At 39.1% G+C, this 25,049-nt stretch overlaps 1 protein-coding gene across 6 annotated transcripts in view; it reads right to left on the reverse strand.

Moving 5' to 3' along the window:
- The window catches only part of RNF121 (ring finger protein 121), a 74,702-nt gene that overhangs the window by 32,187 nt on the left and 17,466 nt on the right, over positions 1-25,049 (reverse strand). For 3 of the 6 annotated variants that reach the window (XM_081155436.1, XM_081155434.1, XM_081155433.1), the window contains exons 2-3: positions 11,603-11,640; positions 8,343-8,484 (exon numbers count right to left, since the gene is read on the reverse strand). In XM_081155436.1, coding sequence (XP_081011562.1) covers positions 8,343-8,484; positions 11,603-11,640 — 180 coding nt within the window. The remainder of the gene's footprint in view (positions 1-8,342; positions 8,485-11,602; positions 11,641-25,049) is intronic. The other 3 variants (XM_081155435.1, XM_081155432.1, XM_081155431.1) reach the window with 1 other exon arrangement.

Below are 25,049 nucleotides of genomic sequence, written 5' to 3' on the forward strand. Positions count from 1 at the left end.
TGGCCTGTGTAGCTCAGCGATTAGAGTGTCGGCCCATGCACAGAAGTGTGGTGGGTTCAATTCCTGGTCAAGGACATGTACCTGGGTTGCAGGTTTGATCCCTGGCCCTGGCCAGGGTGCGTGCGGGAGACAATCAATCGATGTGTCACATCAATGTTTCTCCTTCTCTCTCTCTCTCTCTAAAAATCAATGGAAAAAACATTCTCAGGTGAGGATTAACAAAAGATTTAACAACAAAAAAGGAAAGGATAGTTAAGTAATGTGACAGAGGTGCTAAATACAGCTACAATGGCTATCATATTACAGTATACAAAAGTATCAAGTTAAATGTTGACACCTTAAATTTACAGTGCTGTATATCAAATATATTCAATAAAAAATAAAATAAATTGGACTTCATCAAACTGATAGATGTTTATGCATCAAAGGACACTATCAAGAAAGTGAGAGCCCGGCCAGGCGTGGCTCAGCAGTTGAGCGTTGACCTAGGATCTGGGCAACCGGGGTTTGATTCTGGGTCAGGGCACATGCCCGGGTTGCGGGTTCGATCCCCAGTCAGGGGCGTGCAGGAGGCGGCCGATCAATGACTCTCTCATCACTGATGTTTCTATCTCTCTCTCTCTCCCCCCCTCCTTTCCTCTCTCTGAAATCAATAAAGATATATTAAAAAAAAAGAAAATAAGTGAGAAAGCAACTCAAAACGAGAGAAATATTTGTAAATCATATATCTAATAATGGTCTAGTATACAGACTATGTAAAAAGCTCTTACAGAAAGTAAACCCTCATGCACTGTTGGTGAAATTGCAAAATGGTGCAGCCACTATGGAAAACAGTAGAAGATTCCTTAAAAAATTAAAAACAGAACTGCCTTATGAGCCAGAGACTCCACTTCTGGGTATATATCCAAAGAAAACCAAAGCACTAATTCGAAAGAATATATGCACCCTTATGTTTATTGCATTATTTACAACAGCCAAGATATGGAAGCAACCCAAGTGCCCATCAACAGATGAGTGAATAAAAAAGTGGTGGTACATATATACAATGGAATATTACTTGGCCATAAAAAAGAATGAAATCTTACCATTTACGACAGCATGGATGGACCTAGAGGGTATTATGCTAAGTGAAATAAGTGAGATAGAGAAAGATAAATACCATAGGATTTCACTTATATGTGGAATCTAAAGAACAAAGTAAACAAACAAACAAACAAAATTGAAACAGACTCACAGACACAGAGAACAAACTGATGCTTGCCACAGGGGGAAGGGGTAGGAGACTTGGTGAAAAAGGTGAAGAGATTAAGAAGTACAAATAGGTAGTTACAAAATAGTCACTGGGATGTAAAAGTACAACATAGAGAATACAGTCAATAATATTGTAATAACTATGTATGGTGGCAGGTGGGTACTAGAAATATAGGTGGAAACACTTTGTAATCTATATGATTGTCTAATCGCTATGCTGTATACCTGAAACTAATACAAAATAATATTGAATATCAGCTGTAATTGAAAAATAAAATTTAAAAAGAACTCTTACAATGCAACAACAAAAAGACACAAAAGTCAATTAAAAGTGGAAGAAAAACCTGAACAAACATTCCTCCATGCAAAGATATTCAAATGGCCAATAAGCACATCAACTAATGCTCCACATCATTAGTCATTAGGGAAATATAAATCAAAACTACAATGAGATACCACTTCATGCCACTAAAATGGCTATAATTTTAAAAAAAAGAAGAGAAAAATAAGTGTGGAGAAATTGGAACTCATTGTGGGTTAGGATATATAAGGTTGCAGCTACTAGGGAAAATCATTTGGCAGTTCCTAAAAAAGTTAAACATAGTTACATATGACCCAGCAATTCTACTCCAGGGTATACCCAAGAATTGAAAATGGGTATTCAAATAAAAACTTATAATGAATGTTTATAGTAGCACTATTCACAATAGCCAAAAGGTGGAACAACCCAAATGTCCATCAAATGATAAATGGATAAACAAAATGTGGTATATCCACCCATGGAATATTATCCAACCATAAAAAGAAATGAAATACTGATAGATACTGCAACACAGATGAACCTTGAAAACATTATGCTATATGAAAGAAGCCAGACACATAAGGCCACATATTGTATGATTTCATTTATATAAATATCCAGAAGAGGCAAATATACAGAAAGTAGATTCATGGTTGCCAGGGTCTGGTGGGAGGGGGAAATGGGAGTGATTGCTTAATGGGTATGGCGTTTCCTTTTGGGATAATGAAAATGTTCTAGAACTAAATAGTGGCAATAGTTGCACAACACTGTGGCTATACTAAAAGCCACTGAATTATATACGTAAAATGGTTAAAATAGTGTATTTTATGTGAAACTGTCCTCAATAAAAATAAAATTATATTCCTTTTCCACATAAAATAGTACCTGAAGACATTTTTGTCTTGAGTTTTTTCTCTAAGGAGTGAGAGTAATAGTCACTAACATTAGCTTTAGAGTTTACAAAACATTTTGCCATACATTCTTACATAATCTGCACAACCCAATAGGAAATGGGAGAGCTGGCCAACAGAGTCACATTCATCTGACTCCCTTGTATTATACTGCCTCCAAAGCAAATGGCTCCAACTTCTGATAATCTTGAAAAAAGATAGGAGATGCCATTGTGTACAGGCATCTTGGGAAATTTTTCTTCTCCCCAAATTAGAATTTTAATTAAAGCAGTAACAATATTCATTGAATACAATTTAATAAAAATTTTAAAACCAGTATCGATCATTAATGACAGCAGCACAAAGCAGAACATTACAGATTTTCTTTGCCAATTTTCTAAAGCCATGGATTTAAGTTTCTCAGTATGCCATAATGTTAGCATCTCCCCTTACTAGTTAAGTTTAGAATAATGTTTACAGGATATGGCAGTAAAATAAGAAGACCGTGCATGTTCCTTATACACTAGCCCCATTAAGCTACAGCCACACTTCCTGTTAAGGATTAACTCATGAATGACAGACACAACAGTGACTTTCTAATATAGTCCTATAGAGGTTCCTGAGGAGGATGCAGATGGGTCAGGGTTACCCAACCCTGTATCAAGCAGAACAGCCTCTCAAGGCTGTGTTTTCCACATATAGTGTTTCCTTAAGATACTGTTTGAAAAAAGGATTCCACAGCTTTAAAAAAAAAAGCACTTGCTGAAAACCACTGCAGCAGATGTGTGTCCTCACTCCCTTCAGAGTACTTTTTAAAAAATCTTTGCAGATTAGCCAACATTATATAACTAAAATTATTTCTAAGTACAAGCACAGAAATACCAAGAGTCTTACTCTACAGTGGTTCATGAGTTTTCTTAATTTACCAAGCTCAATTAAACCATCTTGCTAGTCCCCATTTTACAGAGTAGGCACTATAACCACACATTAAGAAACAAGTGAGTTGTCTCATACGATAGGGTAAAGCATGAGCAGGGTCCAGTCATGAAGCCCCAACCCAGATGGCTTAGCCTGCTGGATGATGCCTAGTTTCCAAAAGCCTTGGTGCCATGTGGTCATTCCATGGACTGTGACCTGAAAGTACAGATGTCTCTACTTGTGCATGCCAACACTTGAGCTAGCTATAGGCCAGTAAAGTTTGGAACCTATGCTGGCTCACAGGCAAAGACTAGCCTATCTTCCTCCTATGCTCCAGTTTATTTCTTGTTACCCTTTGCAGATGCAACATAAGGTATAGTAGAAACTATAAAATATGAAACAAATGACCTGGGTTCAAATTCTGGCTCTATCTATTCATATCCCCTTTATGTCTCAACCCTCTGGGCCTATTTATTCATTGTACTTACCTCATGGGCTATTAGAAAGACTAAATAAGATAGTGCATCAGTTTCTATCCACTGAGCTACAAACCCCTGGGCATCTGTAGCCATATTATAAGAGGCCTGAAAAGCATACACTAGAGAAAAAGAATCATTTAGGGATTAAGGCTGAAAGCCCTGGAGTAAAATTGTCTGGGTTCATATAATGCTTTTGTCACTGGAGCAAGTTACTTAGTCCATCTATGTCTCAGTTCCTCATCAGTAACTGGAAAAAACAGTACCTACCTTATTGGGTTATTGAGAAGATTAGTTGAGTCTTTATACGTAAAGTGCTTAAAACAGTGGCTGGCATAAGAACTCATCAAATATTAGCTATTGTTACTATTTTATATGTGCTTATGTATTCTTTCAAAATACAACTATTATCATGTGGGTGTTTGTTAAGATTTTTATGTTAAAAAAGGGTTGTTATATTTGAAAAGGTTAAAAACTTCTAAGGTAATAATTGTAAAAAAGAATTAAGTATACTACCTGCCATGTCCTAATCCAGAGTACCTGAATCTATGATTTCAATCTTTTAAAATTTATTAAGTTTTGTTTTTTAATTGATTTTGAGAGAGAAGAAGGGAGAGGGAAAGAGAAACATCGATGTGAAACATCAATGTGAGAGTGAAACATCAATTAGCTGCCTCCTGCACGCCCCCTACTGGGGATCCAAGCCAAAGCCCAGGTATGTGCCCTGACCAGGAATCAAACTGGCAACCTTCAGGTGCATAGGACAACGATCTCAAGTCTTTAACTTAATTTTTGTGCATGGTGTAAGATAGTGGTCTAGTTTCATTCTTTTCATGTGGCAGTCTAGTTTTCCCAACACCATTTATTTATTCACCTATGGATGGATCCTTACATTGTTTCCATATCTTAACTATTGTAAATAATGCTGCAATGAACATAGGGGTGTATATATCATTTCAAATCAGTGTTTTTGTATTCTTCAGATAAATACCCAGAAGTGGAATTGCTAGGTCATATAGTAATTCTATTCTTTTTTTCAGGAATCTGCTTACTGTTTTCTATAGTGGCTGCCCCCAGTTTACATTCTTATTAACAGTGCAATAGGGTTCCATTTTCTCTATATCCTTTCTAACACTTGTTATTTCTTGTCCCTTTTTTTTTTTCCGGGGAGAGGGAGAAGGAGAAACATCAATGATGAGAGAGAGTCACTGATCGGCTGCCTCCTGCACACTCCCTACTGGGGATTGAGCCCACAACCTGGACATGTGCCCTAACAGGAAATTAAACCATGACCTCCTGCTTCAAAGGTTGCTCAACCACTGAGCCAGGCTGGCTGGGCAATTTCTTATCTTTTTGATAATGGTCACTGTAACAGGTATGAAGTGATATCTCATTGTGGTTTTGATTTACATTTGCCTAATAATTAGTGATGTTGAATATCTTCATGTGCCCACTGGCTGTCTTCTTTGGAAAAAAGACTAATTAGATCCTCTGCCCATTTCTTAATTGGTTGTTTGTTTTTATGTTATTGAGTTGTGTGAGGTCTTTAAATATTTTGAATATTAACCCCTTATCAGATGTAAGATTTTCAAGTATCTTCTCCCATTCACTAGGGTGCCTTCCATTTGGCTGAAAGTTTTCTTTGCCATGCAGAAACTTTTTAATTTGAAGTAATCCATTATTTAGTTTTGTGTTTTTTCCCTTTCCTTTTAAATCACATTCACAAAAACAGTTAAGACCAGTATCAAGGAGATCACTATGTTATTTTCTAGGAATTTTATAATTTCAGGTATTATATTAAAGTCTTTAACTTAATTTTTGTGCATGGTGTAAGATAGTGGTCTAGTTTCATTCTTTTCATGTGGCAGTCTAGTTTTCCCAACACCATTTATTAAAGTGAGTGTCCTTTCTCCTTTGTATGTTCTTGGTTCCTTTGTTGTAAATTTACTGTCTATATAAGTGTGGGTTTAATTCTGGGCTCTCAATCCTGTTCCACTAATCTGAGTGTCTGTTTTTATGTCAATACAGTACTGTTTGATTACTACAGATTTGTAGTATAATTTGAAATCAACAAGTATGACTTGTTCTTCTTTGTTTTGTTCTTCTGTCTTAATCTTGTTCTTTTCTCAAGATAGCTTTGGCTATTCAGGATTTTTTGTAATTCCATACAAATTTTAGAATTACTGTTCTAGTTCTGTGAAAAATGGCATTGGAATTCTGTTAGGGATTACACTGAATCTGTAGGTTGCTTTGCATAATATTGACATTTTAACAGTATTAATTCTTCCAATCTATGAACAGAGTATTGTTCCATTTATTTGTGTCTTCCCCAATTTATTTCATCAGTGCCTTATACCTTTCAGTGTATAAGTCTTTCACCACCTTTGTTACATTTATCCCTATTTTATTCTCTTTGATGTAATTATGAATAGGATTAATTTCTCTTTCTGATAATTTGTTGTTAATACATAGAAACACCACAGATTTCTGTATATTGATTTGGTATCCTGTTAACTTTACTGAACTCATTTAGTAGTTCTAGCAGTTCTTTGGTAGAGTCTTTTGGGTATTCTATACACAGTATCATGTCATCTGCAAATAATGACAGTTTTACTTCCCCCTTTCAGATTTATATACCTTTTATTTCTTTTTCTTACCTAACTGCTGTGTCTAGGAACTTCCAATACTGTGTTGAATAAAAGCAGTGAGAAATGCCCTAGTCAGTTCGGCTCAGTGGTTAGAGCGTCAGCCCAAGGACTGAAGGGTCTGAGGTTCAATTCTCGCCAAGGGCACATACCTCGGTTACAGGCTCGATCCCTGGCCCAGGTCAGGGTATGTGCAGGAGGCAACTAATCAATATGTCTCTCTCACATTGATGTCCCCTCCCTTTTCCCTCTCCCCCTCCCCTCTCTGTAAAGCAATGGAAAAAATATCCTCAGGTGAGGATTAAAAAAAAAAAAAGTGTCAAAAACAGGCATCCTTGTCTTATTCCTGATCGTAGAAAAAAATTTTTCATCTTTCCACCATTGATATGATGTTTGCTGTGGGTTTGTCATACATGGCCTTTATTTTGTGTATGTATTTTCTTTCTATACCCACTTTATTGAGAGTTTAAATCATAAATAGATGTTGAATTTTGTCAGATTTTTCTGCATCTATTGAGATGAGGAAGGGAGAAAGAGAGAAACATCACTGATGAGAGAAGGTCACTGCCTCCTGCATACCCCCTGCTGGGGATGGAGCCCAAAACCAGGGCATGTGCCCTGACCGGGAATCAAACCTCAATCTTCTGGATTATAGGTTGATGCTTATCTACTGAGCGATTCTGTCCGGGCAAGACGATATAATTTTTATCCTTCATTTTGTTAATGTGGTATAGCACATTGATTAATTTGTGGATGCTGGACCAACCCTGCATCCTTGCAATAAATCTTACCTGATCATAATGCATGATCTTTTTATTGTATTGTTGAATTAGATTTGTTAATATTTTGCTGAGGATTTCTGCACCTATGTTCATTAATGATGTTGGCCTGTAATTTTTTTTTTTGTAGTGTCCTTGTCTGGTTTTGGTATTAGGGTAATGCTGGCTTCATAAAATGAGTTTGGAAGCATTTCCTCCTTTTCAGTTTCTTGGAAGAGGTTGAGAAGGATGGCTATTAAAATCTTCTTTGAATGTTTGGTAGAATTTACCAGTGAAACCATCTGGTCCTGGACTGTTGTGTTTTTTTGCGAGATTTTTTTTATTACTGATTCAATCTCCTTACTGTAATCAGTGTATTCAGATTATCTGTTTCTTCATGATTCAGTCTTGGAAGATTATATGTTTCAAGGAATATGTCCATTTTCTTCTAGGTTCTCTAATTTGTTGGTATACATGGAATATATTTTTCCATCCTTTTACTTTCAATCTCTGTGTCTCTGTATCTAAAGTGAGTTTCTTTATAGACAGTATATAGATGAATCATGGGTTTTTTAAATCCAATCAGCTACTCTGTCTTTTAATAGAATTTAATCCATTTACATTCAAAGTAATTACTAATAAGGAAGGATTTACTTCTGTCATTTAGGAGTATTTCTCTGTATGTTTTATATGTTTTTGTTCCTCATTTCCTCCATTACTGCCTTGGGAAAAAAAAATTAATCTAATCCTACCTGTAAGATTTATTGGAGGCTTGGTCTTCCCAGTAAAGTGATCACTTCTCCCTCTATTTCAAAAATTCTAATGAATATCTTCTTCATGAACATGTTTCAAAATATTTAAAAGGAAGGGCCTACCCTTTCTGGCCATAAAAGTAGTCTCAGGTTCTATCCCTATTTTCACCCTCTGAATCACCTGCACCTTAAACACACACCCACCATACACAATTCACCATTCATACATAAAGTTCATTATTATTGTCCATTCTCTGCCTACATGTGGCTTGGTTTTGGCTGGATCCTAGAATACTTAGGAAGGGTCCCTTGTTACTGGAAGACAAAGGAGAGAGAGTCAAAATGGCTTACATTGTAGGAGCGAGGATGCCTCTGCTTCCACTGCACCAGGAGCAGCTGGGCCACCACCAAGGTAGCGATGAGAATGAGGACCATTTCGGCGTGCATGGCTTCGTGACCACGGTGCTTGGCATGCATGCGTGCATGTTCGACCCTGAAAACCAAATAGGTGGGGTTAGCCAGAACAGGGATGGTGTGGTGGTAAAAGGGTAGTGCTTCCTAAGGTTATCCTACTAGTCCATAGTTCAGAATATACTCTTGTGCTTTGCAGCTGCAGGGTACTATGCAAATTAGGGGCTGGAAAAACACATACCCTAGAGGACAGGCATTTTGGCATAGAATAGGGGCTCTAAGGGCCCCAATAACCAAGCTCAGCTATTGGGTAAAACATGGATGGTCTGCTGCTTGTACCCAATGACAGGTACAGCTGACACCTTTCCTGTAGCAGGAAACAGATCCCAGGAGAAGCCTGTGTCACTGCCCATTTCAGACTATTTCAACCTGTCACTGGAAGAAAAAAGTAATCCAAACAGAAGATTATAGCCATAAAGTCTCATAATCTTAGTCAATGATATTTATGATACCAATAAAGGAGTAACACTGCAAATGTATGCTAATTCCAGGGTTAAAGTTTTGCTTTATTTGTCCTACCCTCTCTGTCAGAACCAGGGATCCTGAAGACTAGTTACAGCCTGAAAAATCTAGACTGCTTTGACTTTATAGTAATTCAAGAGTGACTTCACCATCAGCACCCACAGGTCAAATAGCCTCCTTATGGACTCAAGAAGGCTACAACTAGAAACTCCTATTTAATCAAAGGCTGGCATTCTCTTGTCCTGAGGATTGGCAGCAAGCCATTTCCTTGGCCCATACAGGCAAAAAGCTTTCTCTAAGAATAGAGAATAGTTACTCCTACCACTCTGGGTCAGTCAGCAAAGGGACAAGACTGAGGAAGAATTTAGAAAGAAAACTAAATACAAATGCAGCCTGTAGTCAGGAGCTTTTGTACAAATTTTCCATATATGGGGGTACTAGGGAGGGATGGAAGAACAGCATAAATGGTATTTTCATGGAGTTCCCAAGGGCAAGAAGAACCCAGTGGTATGAATGATGGATAAATGATAAAGCAAATATAGCAAAAAGTTAACTGTAGAATCCAGGTGGTGAGTGTAAGAGTGTTCACTGTGCATTTTTTCCATCATATCTGTATGTTTGCAATTTTTCATCATAAAGTGTAGGGGGGGGGAACCTTGGTGGGCAGTCAAATGTCAGCCAGCCAGTCAGCCACAGCACCAAAGGATGCATTTTACATAAAACGCTATCCTGGGTGAGAGAATTTGACAGAAAGGTAATAAGGTTAGGTTCAGACACACTTTGTGGCCTTGGCCAAGAAAATTAATCTCTACATTACAATTTCTTCATCTGTCAAAAGGAGTCCAAATCTTTTCCACCACCTCATAGGGTTGTTGTGAGAATAAGCTAAAATAAAAGGACAAATAACACTTTAAAAACCTACTGGGAGTTACAAAGATAAATAATTTTCTTGTTCTCAGTATATAACTGAATGGATGTGCACAACAATGAAAAAAAGGATCTAGAAAAGACCAGAGAAGTCACCTATTTCAAGTTCCCACTCAATGCAAAAATTATTTTTGATATTCTTTGTTTGGAATACTTCCATTGGCTTGAAAACATATGCCTCTTAAAGTAATCTAATCTAGAACCGGCAGTGTCTGACACATTGTAGGTACTCATATGTGCTTAAGAAGGAATAAAACTCCAACACTTTAAGAGGGAGGAAGTTCTCTACCTCTCAATATACCATGATTACTAAAGATGTTTCTGATAATGATACAAAATCTATCTTTATACAGCTTCAATGCATTGAACCTAAACCTATATTCTGGAACAATAAAGGACATATTCACTCCTCTTTTCTAAAGCTGCTCTTTCAACGATTTCTCATGATCTTACTTTTAAGTTACAAAAACAAAACTATCCTGTTCCTATCACCATTTTCCTGGCCCTTGTAGTTCTAGATCTTTTAAACACTATTCATATAACATAATGTGAAGACCATTAATCCTGGTTGCCTTCTTTTAGACATTATCTAGCTAAAGATCTTATAATGCAGCATTTACAACATCCAGTGTGGCCTCAGTGTAACAGAGCACAATGGCACTGTCCCTACCTTAAGGCAGACAGCATATTTTTATGAACATCTTCCAAATTATTTGGGTTATTTCAGTAGCTGAGGTACACAACTGGTGCATATTAAGCTTAAAGTCATCTAAAAGTCTCGCTGGGTTTGTCACATGAGTTAATATGTTCGCCATTCTATATTTTCACAATCAATAGTTTTAATCTTAAAAAAAGGTTTTTTTTTCTCATTATTAAGTTTTATTTGGTTGATTTTAACTCACTGGTCAGCCACCTTGTGAAGTTTGCGGGGCAAACACTCTGAAACGCCTTTACTGATCAGATATCATGACAATAAGATATTTGCTGACCCACTCTGGTTACACAGCATGTTACTGCCAAGCTGAGATCAGAAACACATCTCCCGCCCAGCCGGGCGTGGCTCAGCGGTTGAGCATCAACCTAGGATCCAGGCGATCAGGGTTCGATTCCCGGTCAGGGCACATGCCCAGGTTGCGGGCTGCAGCTGATCAATGATACTCTCATCATTGATGTTTCTCTCTCTCTCTCTCCCTCTCCCTTCCTCTCTCTGAAATCAATAAAGATATATAAAAATAAAAATGTTTAAGAAAACACATCTCCCATTTTCTCAATCAGATCCCTCTGCCCTGTTTCATGGATAATGATGATGATGTTAATAATGATATCATCTTCAAAGTAGTTAACACTTACTGGAAGCTTACCACATGCCAGGCACTGTTCTAAGAATTTCATATATATTAATCCTCACAACAACTCTATGATATATAGGTACTATTTTGATACAATCTTACAAATGAAAAAAACTAAGGCAGTGAGAAGTTAATAACTTGCCCAAGACCACATAGCTAGCAAATGGTAGAACTAGATTCAAACCCAGGTGGATGGCTTGGTACAATTACATATTTACTTCCCAGGACCAAGGGAGCTACCCAGAAGTGACCCAGGTACTGGAAAAGAATCCCAAAAGACCTATTCTACTGGTCATGAGTCATTGCCTCCCAGACAAGGAAGCAAAAAGAGCAGATATACAACTCTATTGGTTGAATTAACCTATAGTTCCCAGCCTGAGGGGCCCACACTGTCACACTTACCTCCATTGCTCCTCTGGGGAGAGGTGTGACATATCAACCTGTAGAAAGATACCACCAGAAAAATCCATTACTGTCTTAGAACTGTCCCTGCCCAAAATAAGGTGCTCACACACTCATCAATATCCTCAAGGAATTACAGGGAGCTTCAAGTGTCACAATCTCTATGAAGCCTTCCCCAGTACTCTATTCCCCACTGATCTCTCCCTTCTAGAACTAACCAGTTCCTCTGGCACACGCCTATGACTGACATTGTTTTTGCATGTCTGTGCTAGGCAATGAGGACAAAAGAATGAACCTTATTCCCAAGATTCTGACAGCCTAGCGAGGAAGATAGGTATATAAAAACAGAAAATTTCTTTATTAGATGTTGAAGACTTGCTATGGAAGAATAAAGAATTGGCTTCTCATCCAACCTGTGGCGTGGCAGATTAGTGAAAACCCTGGAGGAGATAAGAAATATTACCCAGATGAGGAAATGAGAGAAATACGTTCCAGGAAAGGGACTCACATGAACATGAAGTTACAAAGCATACAAACAATTGAGTATGGCTAGAGAAAAAGTAAAAATCACGATTAGCGGGAATGAAGGCCCCCATGATAGCAGGCAGAACATTATACTAGAGTGAACTAAGCTTTAGTACCAGCTCTGCTTTCAACTAGTGGCCTTCCAACCTCAAAGCTCTGACTATTTGTCAGCCTTGTCCCTTTAGAGCAGTTTCTCAACCTTAACACTAGTGATACATTGGGCTGGTTAAATTCTTTATTTGGGGGAGAGGGAGGATGTTTAGCAGCATCCCTGGCCTCTACCCACTAGATGCCAGTAACATTCCAACAGATGCAACAAGCAAAATGTCTACAGATATTGTCAAACGTCCCCCAGAGAATAAAAACTACCCCCAGTTGAAAACCACTGCTCTAGAATACTACTAAACTCTTTGAGTTCAGGGCTCAAGTGTTCTGCTTTCTTGTAGCCATACAGAAGTATACCCAAGTCTCAGTACAGTAAGTCATGCAATACATTCTTATTTTGAGCTAGAAATGTTCCTTGATGTACAAAAGGAAGACAAAGTTTCAGACGAGGATCACTCAAATCAACCAACATATTCCTTTGGTACTTATGATGTTCAAAGCCCATTTTCCCACTGTTCTTATAACTTCAGAAAAATACCTTAAGTGAAACATTTTAAGTACAACGGGGCAAAACTCCATTCCACTACCCAGTCCAATTGGCACATATTTACCAGGCATCCTTTATGTGTATATATTGAAAATGCCATGACTATATAGGTAAGGCTCTCTAGTTTCTACAAGTCCCAGCTAAGTAAAAAGGAAGAGAGGAAGGAAGGAAAGAAGAAAGGGAAGGAGGGAGGGGGGAGGGGAGGGGAAGGGGAAGGGGAAGGGGAAGGGGAAGGGGGAGGAAGGAAGGAAGGGAGGGAGGGAGGGAGGGAGGGAGGGAGGGAGGGAGGGAGGGAGGGAGGGAGGAAGGAAGGAAGGAAGGAAGGAAGGAAGGAAGGAAGGAAGGAAGGAAGGAAGGAAGGAAGGAAGGAAGGAAGGAAGGAAGGAAGGAAGGGGAGGAGGGAGAATCTCCCAAGACTTCACAAGCCAAAAGGGGTAATTAAGTCAACCACTCTCCTCCCTCTTCCTACTTCACATATTCAGACAGGTAGGAGGAGCAGAGACACGGTTTAGGGAGGTTCTAAACCCACGATGTGGCAATTAAGAATCCAGAGGGGGAGAAAAACAAGATGGCAACATAGGTAGCAGCTGTACCCGCTGCCTCCCGCAACCACATCAAAATTACAACTAAAACACAGAACCACCATCACTCAGAGCCTCCTGAAATCTGGCTGAACAGAAGCCCTACAACCAGGGAACTGAAGAAGCACTGAGACCAGTAGGAGGGGCTGAGATGCAGGCAGATTGGGGCTGAATCGCAGAGACCCTGCCATAAGCCCACAATGGGTGCCGCGGTTTAAACCCGGGAGGGACATCTCGGTGGTGGAGGTTTCCCGGAGGAGTGAGGAGTCTCAGCCCCACGTCAAGCCCCCAGCCCAGGGCTCCAGCACTGGAAGAGACGGCTCCACACCTTCAGCTGTGAAAACCAGCGAGGACTGTCACTGAGGGTCACCAAGGCTGCGGGAGTCGCAGGCTTTCCTCTTAAAGGGACGGCGCACGGACTCTCTCAGACATGCTCCCTCTGAGCACCGGCACCGGGCGGCAGCTTAAAAGGAACCTGGGACATTTGGGGAGGAACTAACTTGCCTGATCAGGGAGAGAGCTGGAGGGGCAGCTTTCTTCCAGACAGAAGAGCTGGCAGAGGCCATTGCTCCTTTGGTGAGCCCTGGCCCACAAAGCCAACAGGCAGGAGCCATATTTGAATCTCCAGCACCTAACTCATTTTTTGGCCCCGCCCCATGATTCCCGGAGGCCCCGCCCCTCCCTACCTGCAAGCTCATCCAAGCCATTTCCAGTGGCTTTTCTATGCAAGTGGCCTCTCGAGCCTCATGCTTAGGACTTTCCTAAAATCTCTCAAACAAGCAGCAGCGGGCCCCATACAGCTTGATAAGTGGCCCCAGGCCTGGCACTAGTGGCAGCCTGCATTGGTTCATAGCTTGACCTCTCCTGGACACCTCCAAGCCCAGCACAAGTAGCAGCCAACTACGGTTTGCTGTGTAGCTCATGCTGGGTGGCCCTGGGATAGGCACTGTTAGAGGCTGACTTTGCACCTCCTGGGAGGTCCCAGAGACAGTGCACCTGGTGGTCAGACTCCACCACACTGGATTACAACCCAACCACATCCACAAGTGACACACTCAAGGGGCACACTTGGTAAACATCAAAGCCCCACTGAAGTAAATCCTGATCCATAGGGTTGTCTCCAGCACAGCAGCTCTTTGACTGTAGTTGCAGCTGGTCCTCACAGCCCACTGGCCAGGGGGTCAATTCCTCCCAGTGATGCCAACAGCAACCAAGGATCAACTACAACAGGACAGTGCACACAGCCCACACAGGGGAGTACCTAGAAGGCCCAGGTCAAGCGACTGGGGAGGCTGAGCCACTGGACCCTACAGGACACCTACTACACAAAGCCACTCTACAAATTCCAGGAGACATAGCAGCTCTACCTAATACATAGAAACAAACACCTGGAAGCAGCCAAAATGTGGAGGGGCAAAGAAACATGTCACAAAGGAAAGAACAGAAGAAATCTCTAGTAGAGAAACTAAATGAAATAGATCCAAGCAAGCTAACAGATACAGAGTTCAGAATTTTGTTTATAAGGATGTTTAAGCATACTATTAGGGAAATAACTGAGAAAATCGATAACATAATAAAGTACCAATTTGAAATGAAGGCTACATGAACTGAAATGAAGAATAATTTACAGAGAATCAACAGTAGAGGAGAGGACGCTGAGAATCAAATCAGCAATTTGGAACAAGAGGAAACAAAAAACACCCAACTAGAAAAGCAAAAAGAAAAAAGAATCTAGAAATTTGAAGATAGTATAAGGAGCCTCTGGGACTTCAAGAGGCCTAACATTCGTATTATTGGGATACCAGAAGGGGGAGAAAGAGAGCAAGAAATTGAAAACGTAATTGAAAAAATAATTACAGAAAACTTCCCCTACCTGAGGAAAGAAATAGACTTACAGGTACAGGAAGCACAGAGGGTACCAAACAAGAGGAACCCAAAGAGGCCCACAGCAAGACACATCATAATTAAAATGCCAAAGGTTAAAGACAAAGAGAGAATCTTAAAAGCAGCAAGAGAAAAGCAGTTAGTTACCTACAAGGGAGCCCCCCTACGACTGTCAGCTGATTTCTCAACAGAAACCTTGCAGACAAGAAGGGAGTGGCAAGAAATATTCAAAGTGATGAAAAAAAGGAACTACAACCAAGATTGCTCTACCCAGCAAAGCTATCATTTAGAATTGAAGGTCAGCTAAAGAGCTTCACAGACAAAGAAAAGCTAAAAGAGTTCATCACCACCAGACCAGCACTACAGGAAAAGTTGAAGGGTCTTCTTTAAGAAGAAGCCAATAAACAAAAGAATCTGACGAACTAAATAGATCCAGAGACATTGACACATGCAACAGACGGTCATATCCCAGAGGAAAGGGGACTGGAGGGTGGGAAGAGATTGTATAACCCATGGACACAGTCAATAACAGGGTGAAGGCCTGGGGAGGGGGTGGGTGTAAAGTGGAGGGGGTCAATTGGGGAGGAAAAATGGGACACCTGCAATACTCTCAACAATAAAGGTAAATTAAAAAAAAAAAAGAATCCAGAGGGAATGCCCAGCCAGTGTTGCTCAGTGGCTTGCATGTCAACCTTTGAAGCAGGAGGACACAATTCCTGGTCAGGGCACATGCCTGGGGTGGGCTTGATCCCCAATAGGGGGCATGCAGGAGGCAGTCGATCAATGATTCTCATCATTGATGCTTCTGTCTTTCTCTCTCTCTCCCTTCCTCTCTATGAAGTCAATAAAAAAATAAAATGTTTGGAATTAGTTTTTAAAATGAGGACCCAGAGGAAGAAGATTTCCAGTCAAGGTGGCAGAATAGGTAAATGCTGTATTCTCCTCCTCCCACAACCATATCAAAATTATAACCAAATTACAGAACAGACATCATTGAGAACCACCTGAACACAATTCCTATAACTAAGGATTTGAAGAAGCGACGTCGAGACTGGTAGAAAAATGGAGAAGTAGAACAAGCAGGTCCCACATCCATGGTGTGACAGTTAAGAAATGGGAGTATCTCAGCTGCTGAGTTCCACCTTGAAGGGTGAGGGGTCCCAGCCACATACTAGGTTCTCCAGCTGAGGACTCCATTGCTGGGAAGAGAAGTGCCCATAATATTTGATTGTGAAAATGAGTGTGGACGGAGGACAAGTGAAGAGGGTGATGGGGGGCTGCTGGAAACCTCTGTACTGCAGGTCCTAAAGGGACCATGCAGACTCACTCACTCAAACTCACTTGCTCTCAGCTCCAGAACTGGTGTGGCAGCTCGAAAAGCACCAGGGACATATGGGGAGGAGGTAAATTGACTAGCTTCAGGGAAAGGGCTGGAGGGGTGGGGGTCAGGGCAGCTCTCTCCTAGACAAAAATGCTGGAAGACAGCATTGTTCTTTTGTTGAGCCATCTTCCTACCCATGGGGCAGGTGCAGGCAGGCTCCAAGTCAGGACACCCCATTAACTTGTCTAACACCGTTCACTACATCCTGGTGATTCCCTGAGACCCCAAGCCCAACTAACTCATGCACCAGACAGGAACCTATTCGAACAACTAGTCTACACAAGCAACCTTTCTCGGCTAGCACTACAGACTTTCCTAAAATCTCTCAAAGGTCCACAAAACCCACAAAAGCAGCAGCTGGGTTCAACGCGTCCCATACCTCTAGCTAAGCAGTCCCAAGCCTGGCACTAGCGGTAGCCTACCTCAGTTCACAGCCTAGCCTCTCCCAGGTGCGTCCAAGCCCAGCACAGAAAGCAGCTGTCCTTGGCCTGCACCAGATCCCTCCCAAGGCCCCAGAACCAACATACCCAATGGCTAGCTTCAGACCACAACAGAGAACTGCCCAATCAACTCCACAAAGGACACACACACAGTGGACTCACCACCAGGCACCACAGCCTTACTAAATGGAACCTCACTCCATGAAGTTGGTCCCCACACAACTCATGTGCTGTAATCACCGCCATTCCTCACAGTCAGTCAGCCTGAGGGTCAATCCTGCACACTGATATACCAACAGCAATCAAGGCTCAACACAACTCACACAAGGAACACCCCTGGAGCACCCAGCTCAGGTGACCAGGGAGACAGAACCACTGGGCCCCACAGGACACCCACTACAAAAGGCCACTCTACCAAGACTGGAAGACACAGCAGATCTACCCAATACATAGATACAAACACAGAGAGTGAGCCAAAATGAGGAGACAAAGGAACATGTCCCAAATGAAAAAACAGGACAAAACTCCAGAAAATGAACTAAATGAAATGGAGACAAGCAATCTCCCAGATGCAGAGTTCAAAACACTGGTTATAAGGATCCTCAATGATTAGTAGATTAATGAAGAATAGATTAACTCAGTGAGAACTTCAACAAAGAGGTACAGAATATAAAAATGGAGATAGAAAACAAAAAAGAACCAGTCAGAAATGAAGAATAGAATAATTGAAATGAAGAATACACTAGAAGGAATCAACAGCAGATTAGATGAAGCAGATGACTGGATAAGCAATTGTGAAAACAAGATAGCAGAAAACACCTAATTAAAACTGCTTAAAAAAAAAAGAAAAAAAATGAGGATAGTTTAAGGGACCTCTGGGACAACATCAAACTTACCAACATTCACATCATAGGGGTGCCAGAAGAGAAGAGAAAGAGCAAGAGATTGAAAACATATTTTAAGAAATAATGATTGAAAACTATCCTAACCTGGCAAAGAAAATAGACATAAAAGTCCAAGATGCAGAGAGTTCCAACCAAGATGAACCTGAAAAAGCCAAAACCAAGACACATCATAATTAAAATGTCAAAAGTTAAAGACAGAGAGAATCTTAAAAACAGCAAGAGATGCCCGACCAGCATGGCTCAGTGGTAGAGCATCGACCCATGAACCAGGAGGTCACAGTTCAATTCCTGGTCAGGGCACATGCCCAGTTTGTAGGCTTGATCCTAAGTAGGGGGCATGCAGGAAGCAGCCGATCAATGACTCTCATCATTGATGTTTCTATCTCTCTCTCCCCCTCCGTTCCACTCTCTGAAATCAACAAATAAAACATATTTTTAAAAAATAGCAAGAGAAAAGCTGTTACTTATATACAAGGGAGCTCCCATAAGACTATCAGCTGATTTCTCAGAAATTTTGCAACCCAGATGGGACTGGCACAAAAATACCAAAGTAATGAAAGCAAGGATCTACAACCAAGATTAGTCTACCCAGCAAGGCTATCAATTCAGAATCAAAAGAGAGAGAAAGAGTTTCCCAGGTAAGAAAAAATTAAGGAGCTCCTCACCATTAAACCAGTATTACAAAAAATATTAACCCTTTGCGGTCGTTTGTCTACTCTCAGCCACCAAAGCTTTTTTACCGTTCCGGTCATATGTCTGCTCTTAGCCACCACAGCAAGGAACCGTACGAATCTTAACTCCATTCATGTATCAGTTCATAATTTTTCTTGTTTATCCTTCATAATCTTGCATGTTATGTATCACTGCTCTTTCAATGGAAATTAATTCCGACCAGCATGACACCCATGTCCAAATTTAATACGACCGCAAAGGGTTAAAGGGAGTACCTTAAGAAAAAATTATCAAAAATAAGAAAATATAGGAAAGGAAAAAATTTTCACTGATAAAGGCAAACACATAATAAAAACAGTGCATCAAACAACTATAAAACTAGTAAAGATTAAATGACAAAAGAAGACCACAATGTATAATTACAACAATAAATTAAGGGATACACACAAACACAAAAGAAGTAAACAATATTGACAAAAACATAAATGTGGATGGGGTGAGTAAAAACTGTAGTGACTTTTGAATATTTGAACTTACGTGGCCATCAACTTAAAATAGACTGCTGGAAACAGAGCTCATTATACATGAAGCACACAGTAACCACAAACCAAAAATCTACAAAAAATAAAGAAAAAAGGATCCAAACACAATACTATAGAAACTTATCAACATACAAGAGAAGAGAACAGGAGAATTAGAAAGGAACAGATATGAACTGCAAAAAGCAATTAGAAAACAATTAATAAAATGACAATAACTACATACCTATGAATAATTAATTTTTTATTATTTTTTTAATCCTCACTCAAGAATATTTTTTCCACTGCTTTTCAGAGAGAGTGGACGGGAGAGTAAGGGAGAGAGAGGGAAAGAGGGAGAGCAAGAGAAAGAGAGAAAGAGAAAGAGAGAGAGATTGATTGGTTGCCTCCCACACAAGCCCCGATAGGGGCCAGGGATTCAGCCTGCAACTGAGGTAAGTGCCCTTAGCCAGAACTGAACCCAGGACACTCTAGTCCATGGGCCTACACTCTAACCACTGAGCCAAACTAGCTAGGGCTGAATAATTACCTTAAATGTAAACAGACTAAATGCCCCAATCAAAAGACATAGGATGACTTAATGGATAAAAAACACGACCTGTACATATACTGCATACAAGAGACCCACTTCAGATGGAAAGACACACATAGAATGAAAACAAAGGGATGAAAAAAGATATTTCATGCAAATATAAATTTTAAAAGCTGGGATAGCAATACTTATATAAAAATAAACTTTAAAGCAAGGGCTGTAACAAGAGACAAAGAAGGGAACTTCATAATGATAAAGGGATCAATCCAACAAAAGGAAATAACTCTCATAAACATCTATGCACCCAATGTAGGAGCACCTAAATATATAAAGCAAATATTGATAGACATAAAGGGAGAGATCAACAGTAATACACTAATGGTAGGGGACTTTAACTCCCCATTGACATCAATGGATACATTATCCAGACAGAAAATCAACAAGGAAACAGTGGCTTTAAGTGACACATTGGACTAGACGGATTTAATTGACATTTTAAAGGACATTTCACACCAAACCAACAGAATACATATTCTTTTAAAGTGGGCATGGAACATTTTACAAGACAGACCACATGTTAGGCCACAAAACAAATCTTAATACATTTAAGAAGTCTGAAATATCAAGCATCTTTTCCTATCATAATGGTCGATTATAATTACAAGAAAAAAATGAAAACACACAAACATGTGGAGGCTACATAACATGCTACTATTACATAATGAATGGGTTAACAGTAAGATCAAGACAGTAATCAAAAGATACCTTAACACAAATGAAAATAAAAATACAACAACCCAAAAATCTTTGGGACACAGTCAAAGCAATTCTAAAAGGAAATTCATAGCAGTACAGGCCTACCTCAACAAACAAGAAAAATCTCAAACAATCTAACCTTACACCTAAAGAAACTAGAAAAAGAACATACAAAGCACAAAGTGACTAGAAAGAAGAAAATAATAAAGACTAGAACAGAAATAAACAAAATACAGTTAAAAAAAACAATAGAGAAAATCAATGAAAGCAAAAGAGGTTCTTTGAAAAGATAAAACTGATAACCCTTTAGCCAGAACAAGGAAAAAAAGAGAGCCCAAGTAAATAAAGTCAGAAATAAAAGTGACAATCAACGCTACGGAAATACAAAGGATTATAAGGAAATACTACGAAAAATTACATGCCAACAAATAAGACAAATTGGAAGAAATAAATTCCTAGAAACATACATTGTCAAGGCTGAATTAGAAAGAAAGAGAAATACTGAACAGACTGTTACTAACAAAATCAATTCAGTAATCACAAAACTCCCAACAAACAAAACTTGACCAGGTGGCTTCATGAGTGAATTTTAACAAATATTCAAAGAAGAATTAATACCTAACCTCCTCCAACTATTCCAAAAACAAGTAGAGGAGGGAAGGCTCCCAAATCGTATTATAAGGCCAGCTCATGGCCTACAAAAAATAAAGAAAAAACACTACAAAAAAAGACAAAGACACTACAAAAAAAGAGGATTATAGGCCAATATACATAGATGCAAAAATCCTCAACAAAACACTAAAAAACCAAATTCAGCAATACATTAGAAAGATTATACACCATAATCAAGTAGAACTTATTCCTGAGATGCAAGGTCAGTTCAATATCCACAAATCAATTCACATGATATAATACAAAAAAAATGAAGAATAAAAATCATATGGTCATAACCATAGATGCAGAAAAAGCACTTAACAAAACCCAACATCCATTTATGATGAAAACTTTTATCACAGTGAGGATAAAGGAAACATACCTCAACACAATAATGGCCATATATGAAAAACCAACAGCTAACATCATATTCAATGGTGAAAAACTGAAAGTTTTTTCTTTTATTAAGATCGCTTTTATTCAACATAGTATTGGAAGTCCTAGCAAAGAAGAGAAGAGATAAAACTGTCATTATTTGCAGATTACGCACTATATATAGAGAACCCTAAAGATTTCACTAAAAACAATTAGAATAAATGAATTCAGTAAAGTAGCAGGACAAAAAATTAATATTCAGAAAACAGTTGTATTTTTATATACCAATAACCAACCATCAGAAAGAGAAATTAAAAAAACAATCCCATTTACAATTGCATCTAAAAGAATAATACATTCAGGTACAGGGGTGAAAAAAAAAGAGAATAAAATACCTAAGAATAAATTTAACCAAGGAAATTAAAGATCTGTGCTCAGAAAGCTGTAAGACACTGAAGAAAGAAACTGAAGATGCCAATAAAAGGAAGGATATATTGTGCTTGTGGATAGGAAGAATTAAAATCATTAAAATGTCCACACTACGCAAAGTAATCTATAGATTCTTTGCAATCCCTATCAAAGTAGTAATGGCATTTTTCACAAAACTAGAACAAATAACCCTAAAATTTATATGGAAACACAAAATACCCCAAATAGCCAAAGCGATCTTCACAAGGAAGAACAAAGTTGGAGATAACACACTACCTGATATCCAACTACACTACAAATCTATAGTAAGCTAAACAGCATGGTACTGGCATAAAAACACACAAAGATCAGTGGAACAGAACAGAGAACCCAGAAATAAACTCATGCCTGTATGGTCAATTATATAACATAGGAGGCAAGAATATACAATGGGGTAAAGATAGTCTCTTTAATTAATGGTGTTGGGAATACTGGACAGATACATGCAAAAAAATGAAACTATACTATTTTCATACACCATATATAAAAATAAACTCAAATGTATTAAGGACATTCTTAAACATAAGACCTGAAACCATAAAACTCCTAGAAGAAAACATAGGCAGTAAATTCTGTGACATCACTTTTAGCAATATTATTTGGATATGTCCTCTCAGGCAAGGGAAATCAAAGAAAAAAACTAAACAAATGGGACTGCATCAAACTAAAAAGTTTCCGCACAGCAAAAGAAACCCTCAACAAAACAAAAAGACAACCTACTGAATGGAAGAAGATAATTGCCAATGATACATCCAATAAAGAGTTAGTATCAAAAATATATAGGAAATTCATACAACTCAATAAAAAAAAAAGCCCTGGCCAGGTAGCTCAGTTCGTTAGGGCATCATCCCGATACACTAAGGTTGTGGGGGTTCGATCTCTGGTCAGGGCAATGAATGCATAAACGTGTGGAACAACAAAAATCGATGATACATCCTCCCTCCCTCCCACTCTCTCTCTCCCCCCTCCTTTCCTCACTCCCTCCCTTCCTCTCTCTCAAAAATCAATAAATAAAAATAACTAAACAATCCAGTAAAAAAAACTGGCAGAGGACGTGAACAGACATTTCCCCAAAAGGACATACAGATGGCCAACAGACATATGAAAAGATGCTCAACATCACTAATCATTAGAAAAATGCAAATTTAAACCACAATGAGATACCACCTCACAAGTGTCAGAATAGCCATCATCAATAAATTAACAAACAAGTGTTGGCAAGCATGCGGAGAAAAGGGAAACCTCATGCACTGTTTGTGGGATTGAAAACTGGTATAACTCCCATGGAAAATAATTAAAATTAAAAACAGAACTACCATAGGATCCAAAATTCCACTTTTGGGTATTTATCTGAGAAATCCAAAACACTAATTAGAAAGGACATATGGATCCCTGTATTCAATGTAGCATTATTTACAATAGCCAAGGTATGGAAGCAACCTAAGTATCCATCAAGAGATGAATGAATAAAGAAGTTGTGGTATATATATACAATGGAATATTACTCAGCCATCAAAAAGAAAAGAAACCTTGCCATTTGTGACAGCATGGATAGACCTAGAGGGTATTAAGATAAGTGAAGTAAGTCAAAGAAAGACAAATATTTGACTTCACTTATATGTCCAATCTAAAAAACAAAATAAATGAATAATTAGAAACAAACTCATAGAGACAGAGAAAGAACTGATGACTGCCAGATGGGAGGAGGGTTGGGGGACTGGGTGAAAAAGGTGAAGGAATTAAGAAGTACAAATTGCCAGTTATAAAAATAGTCATGCGGATATAAAATACAGCATAGAGAATAGTTAATAATATAGCAATAACTATATATGATTTAGATGGTTACTAGACTTATTGCAGTATCTAAACACTATATTGTACACCTGAAACTAATATGTCAACTATAATTGAAAAGAAAGAAATAATTTTTTAAAAAGAAAAATATCTACTAATCATCTGGAAAATAAGTATTCATTTGACACCAGGAGGTATCCAGAAAATCGTGTTTAAAAAACATGTCAAAACAAAACTACTACATGGTGTTTTTTAAATTACTTTGCAGGGGGTGGGTTTGGTTAATCCTCACCCAAGGATATTTTTTCCATTAATTTTTAGAGATAGTGGAAGGGAAAGAGAAGGGGGGGGAGAGAAACATTGATGTGAGAGAAACACACTGATTGGCTGTCTCCCCCACACGCCCCAAACAGGGCTGGGAATTGAACCTGCAACCCGGGTATGTGCCCTTGACTGGGAATCAAACCCACAACTCTTTGGTGTGTGGGCCAACACTCTAACCACTTAGCCACACTGGCCAGGGCTCTAAAACACTTCTTTTAACATTTCTTGCAAGGCAGGTCTACTGGTATCAAATTCCCCCACTTTTTGTTTGTCTTTATTTCTTTACCTCTTTTAAAGGACAATTTCACAGGGTACACAACTACTGGTATCAAATTCCCCCACTTTTTGTTTGTCTTTATTTCTTTACCTCTTTTAAAGGACAATTTCACAGGGTACAGAATTCTAGGCTGGTGGATTTTTTTCTTTCAACATATTAAACATTTCATTCCACTCTCTTCTTGCTTATAGTTTCTGAGGAGAAGTTAGATGTAGTTCTTATCTTTGCTCCTCTACAGGTAAACAGGTAAGGTATTTTTCAGGATTTTTTTAATCTTTGATTTTCTTTTTTCTTTTCTCTTTTTAGATACATCTTTATTGATTTCAGAGAAAGGAAGGGAGAGGAAAAGAGAGAGAGAAACATCAATGATGAGACAGTTGTCATTGATCAGCTGCCTCCTGTACCCTCCCAACTGGGGACCGAGCCCGCCACCTGGGCATGTGCCCTGACTGGGAATCAAACTGGGATCTCTTCGATCATGGGCGGATGCTCACTCGCTGAGCCACGCCCAGCTGGGCTAACTAGTCTGTTTTAAAAGCATGCATTTACTCAGCCCAGGGAGCACAATCATTTCCATTTTACAGAAGGCACGGATGAGATATAAAGTCAAGAAATGGCTTATTATAGACTATGGATATTTGGGAGACAGGTAGGAGAGGTGAGGAGAGGGTAACAGACCTTAGGGGAG

The sequence above is a fragment of the Miniopterus schreibersii genome (genome assembly GCF_964146895.1).
Source record: "Miniopterus schreibersii genome assembly, chromosome: 12".
NCBI lineage: Eukaryota > Metazoa > Chordata > Mammalia > Chiroptera > Miniopteridae > Miniopterus > Miniopterus schreibersii.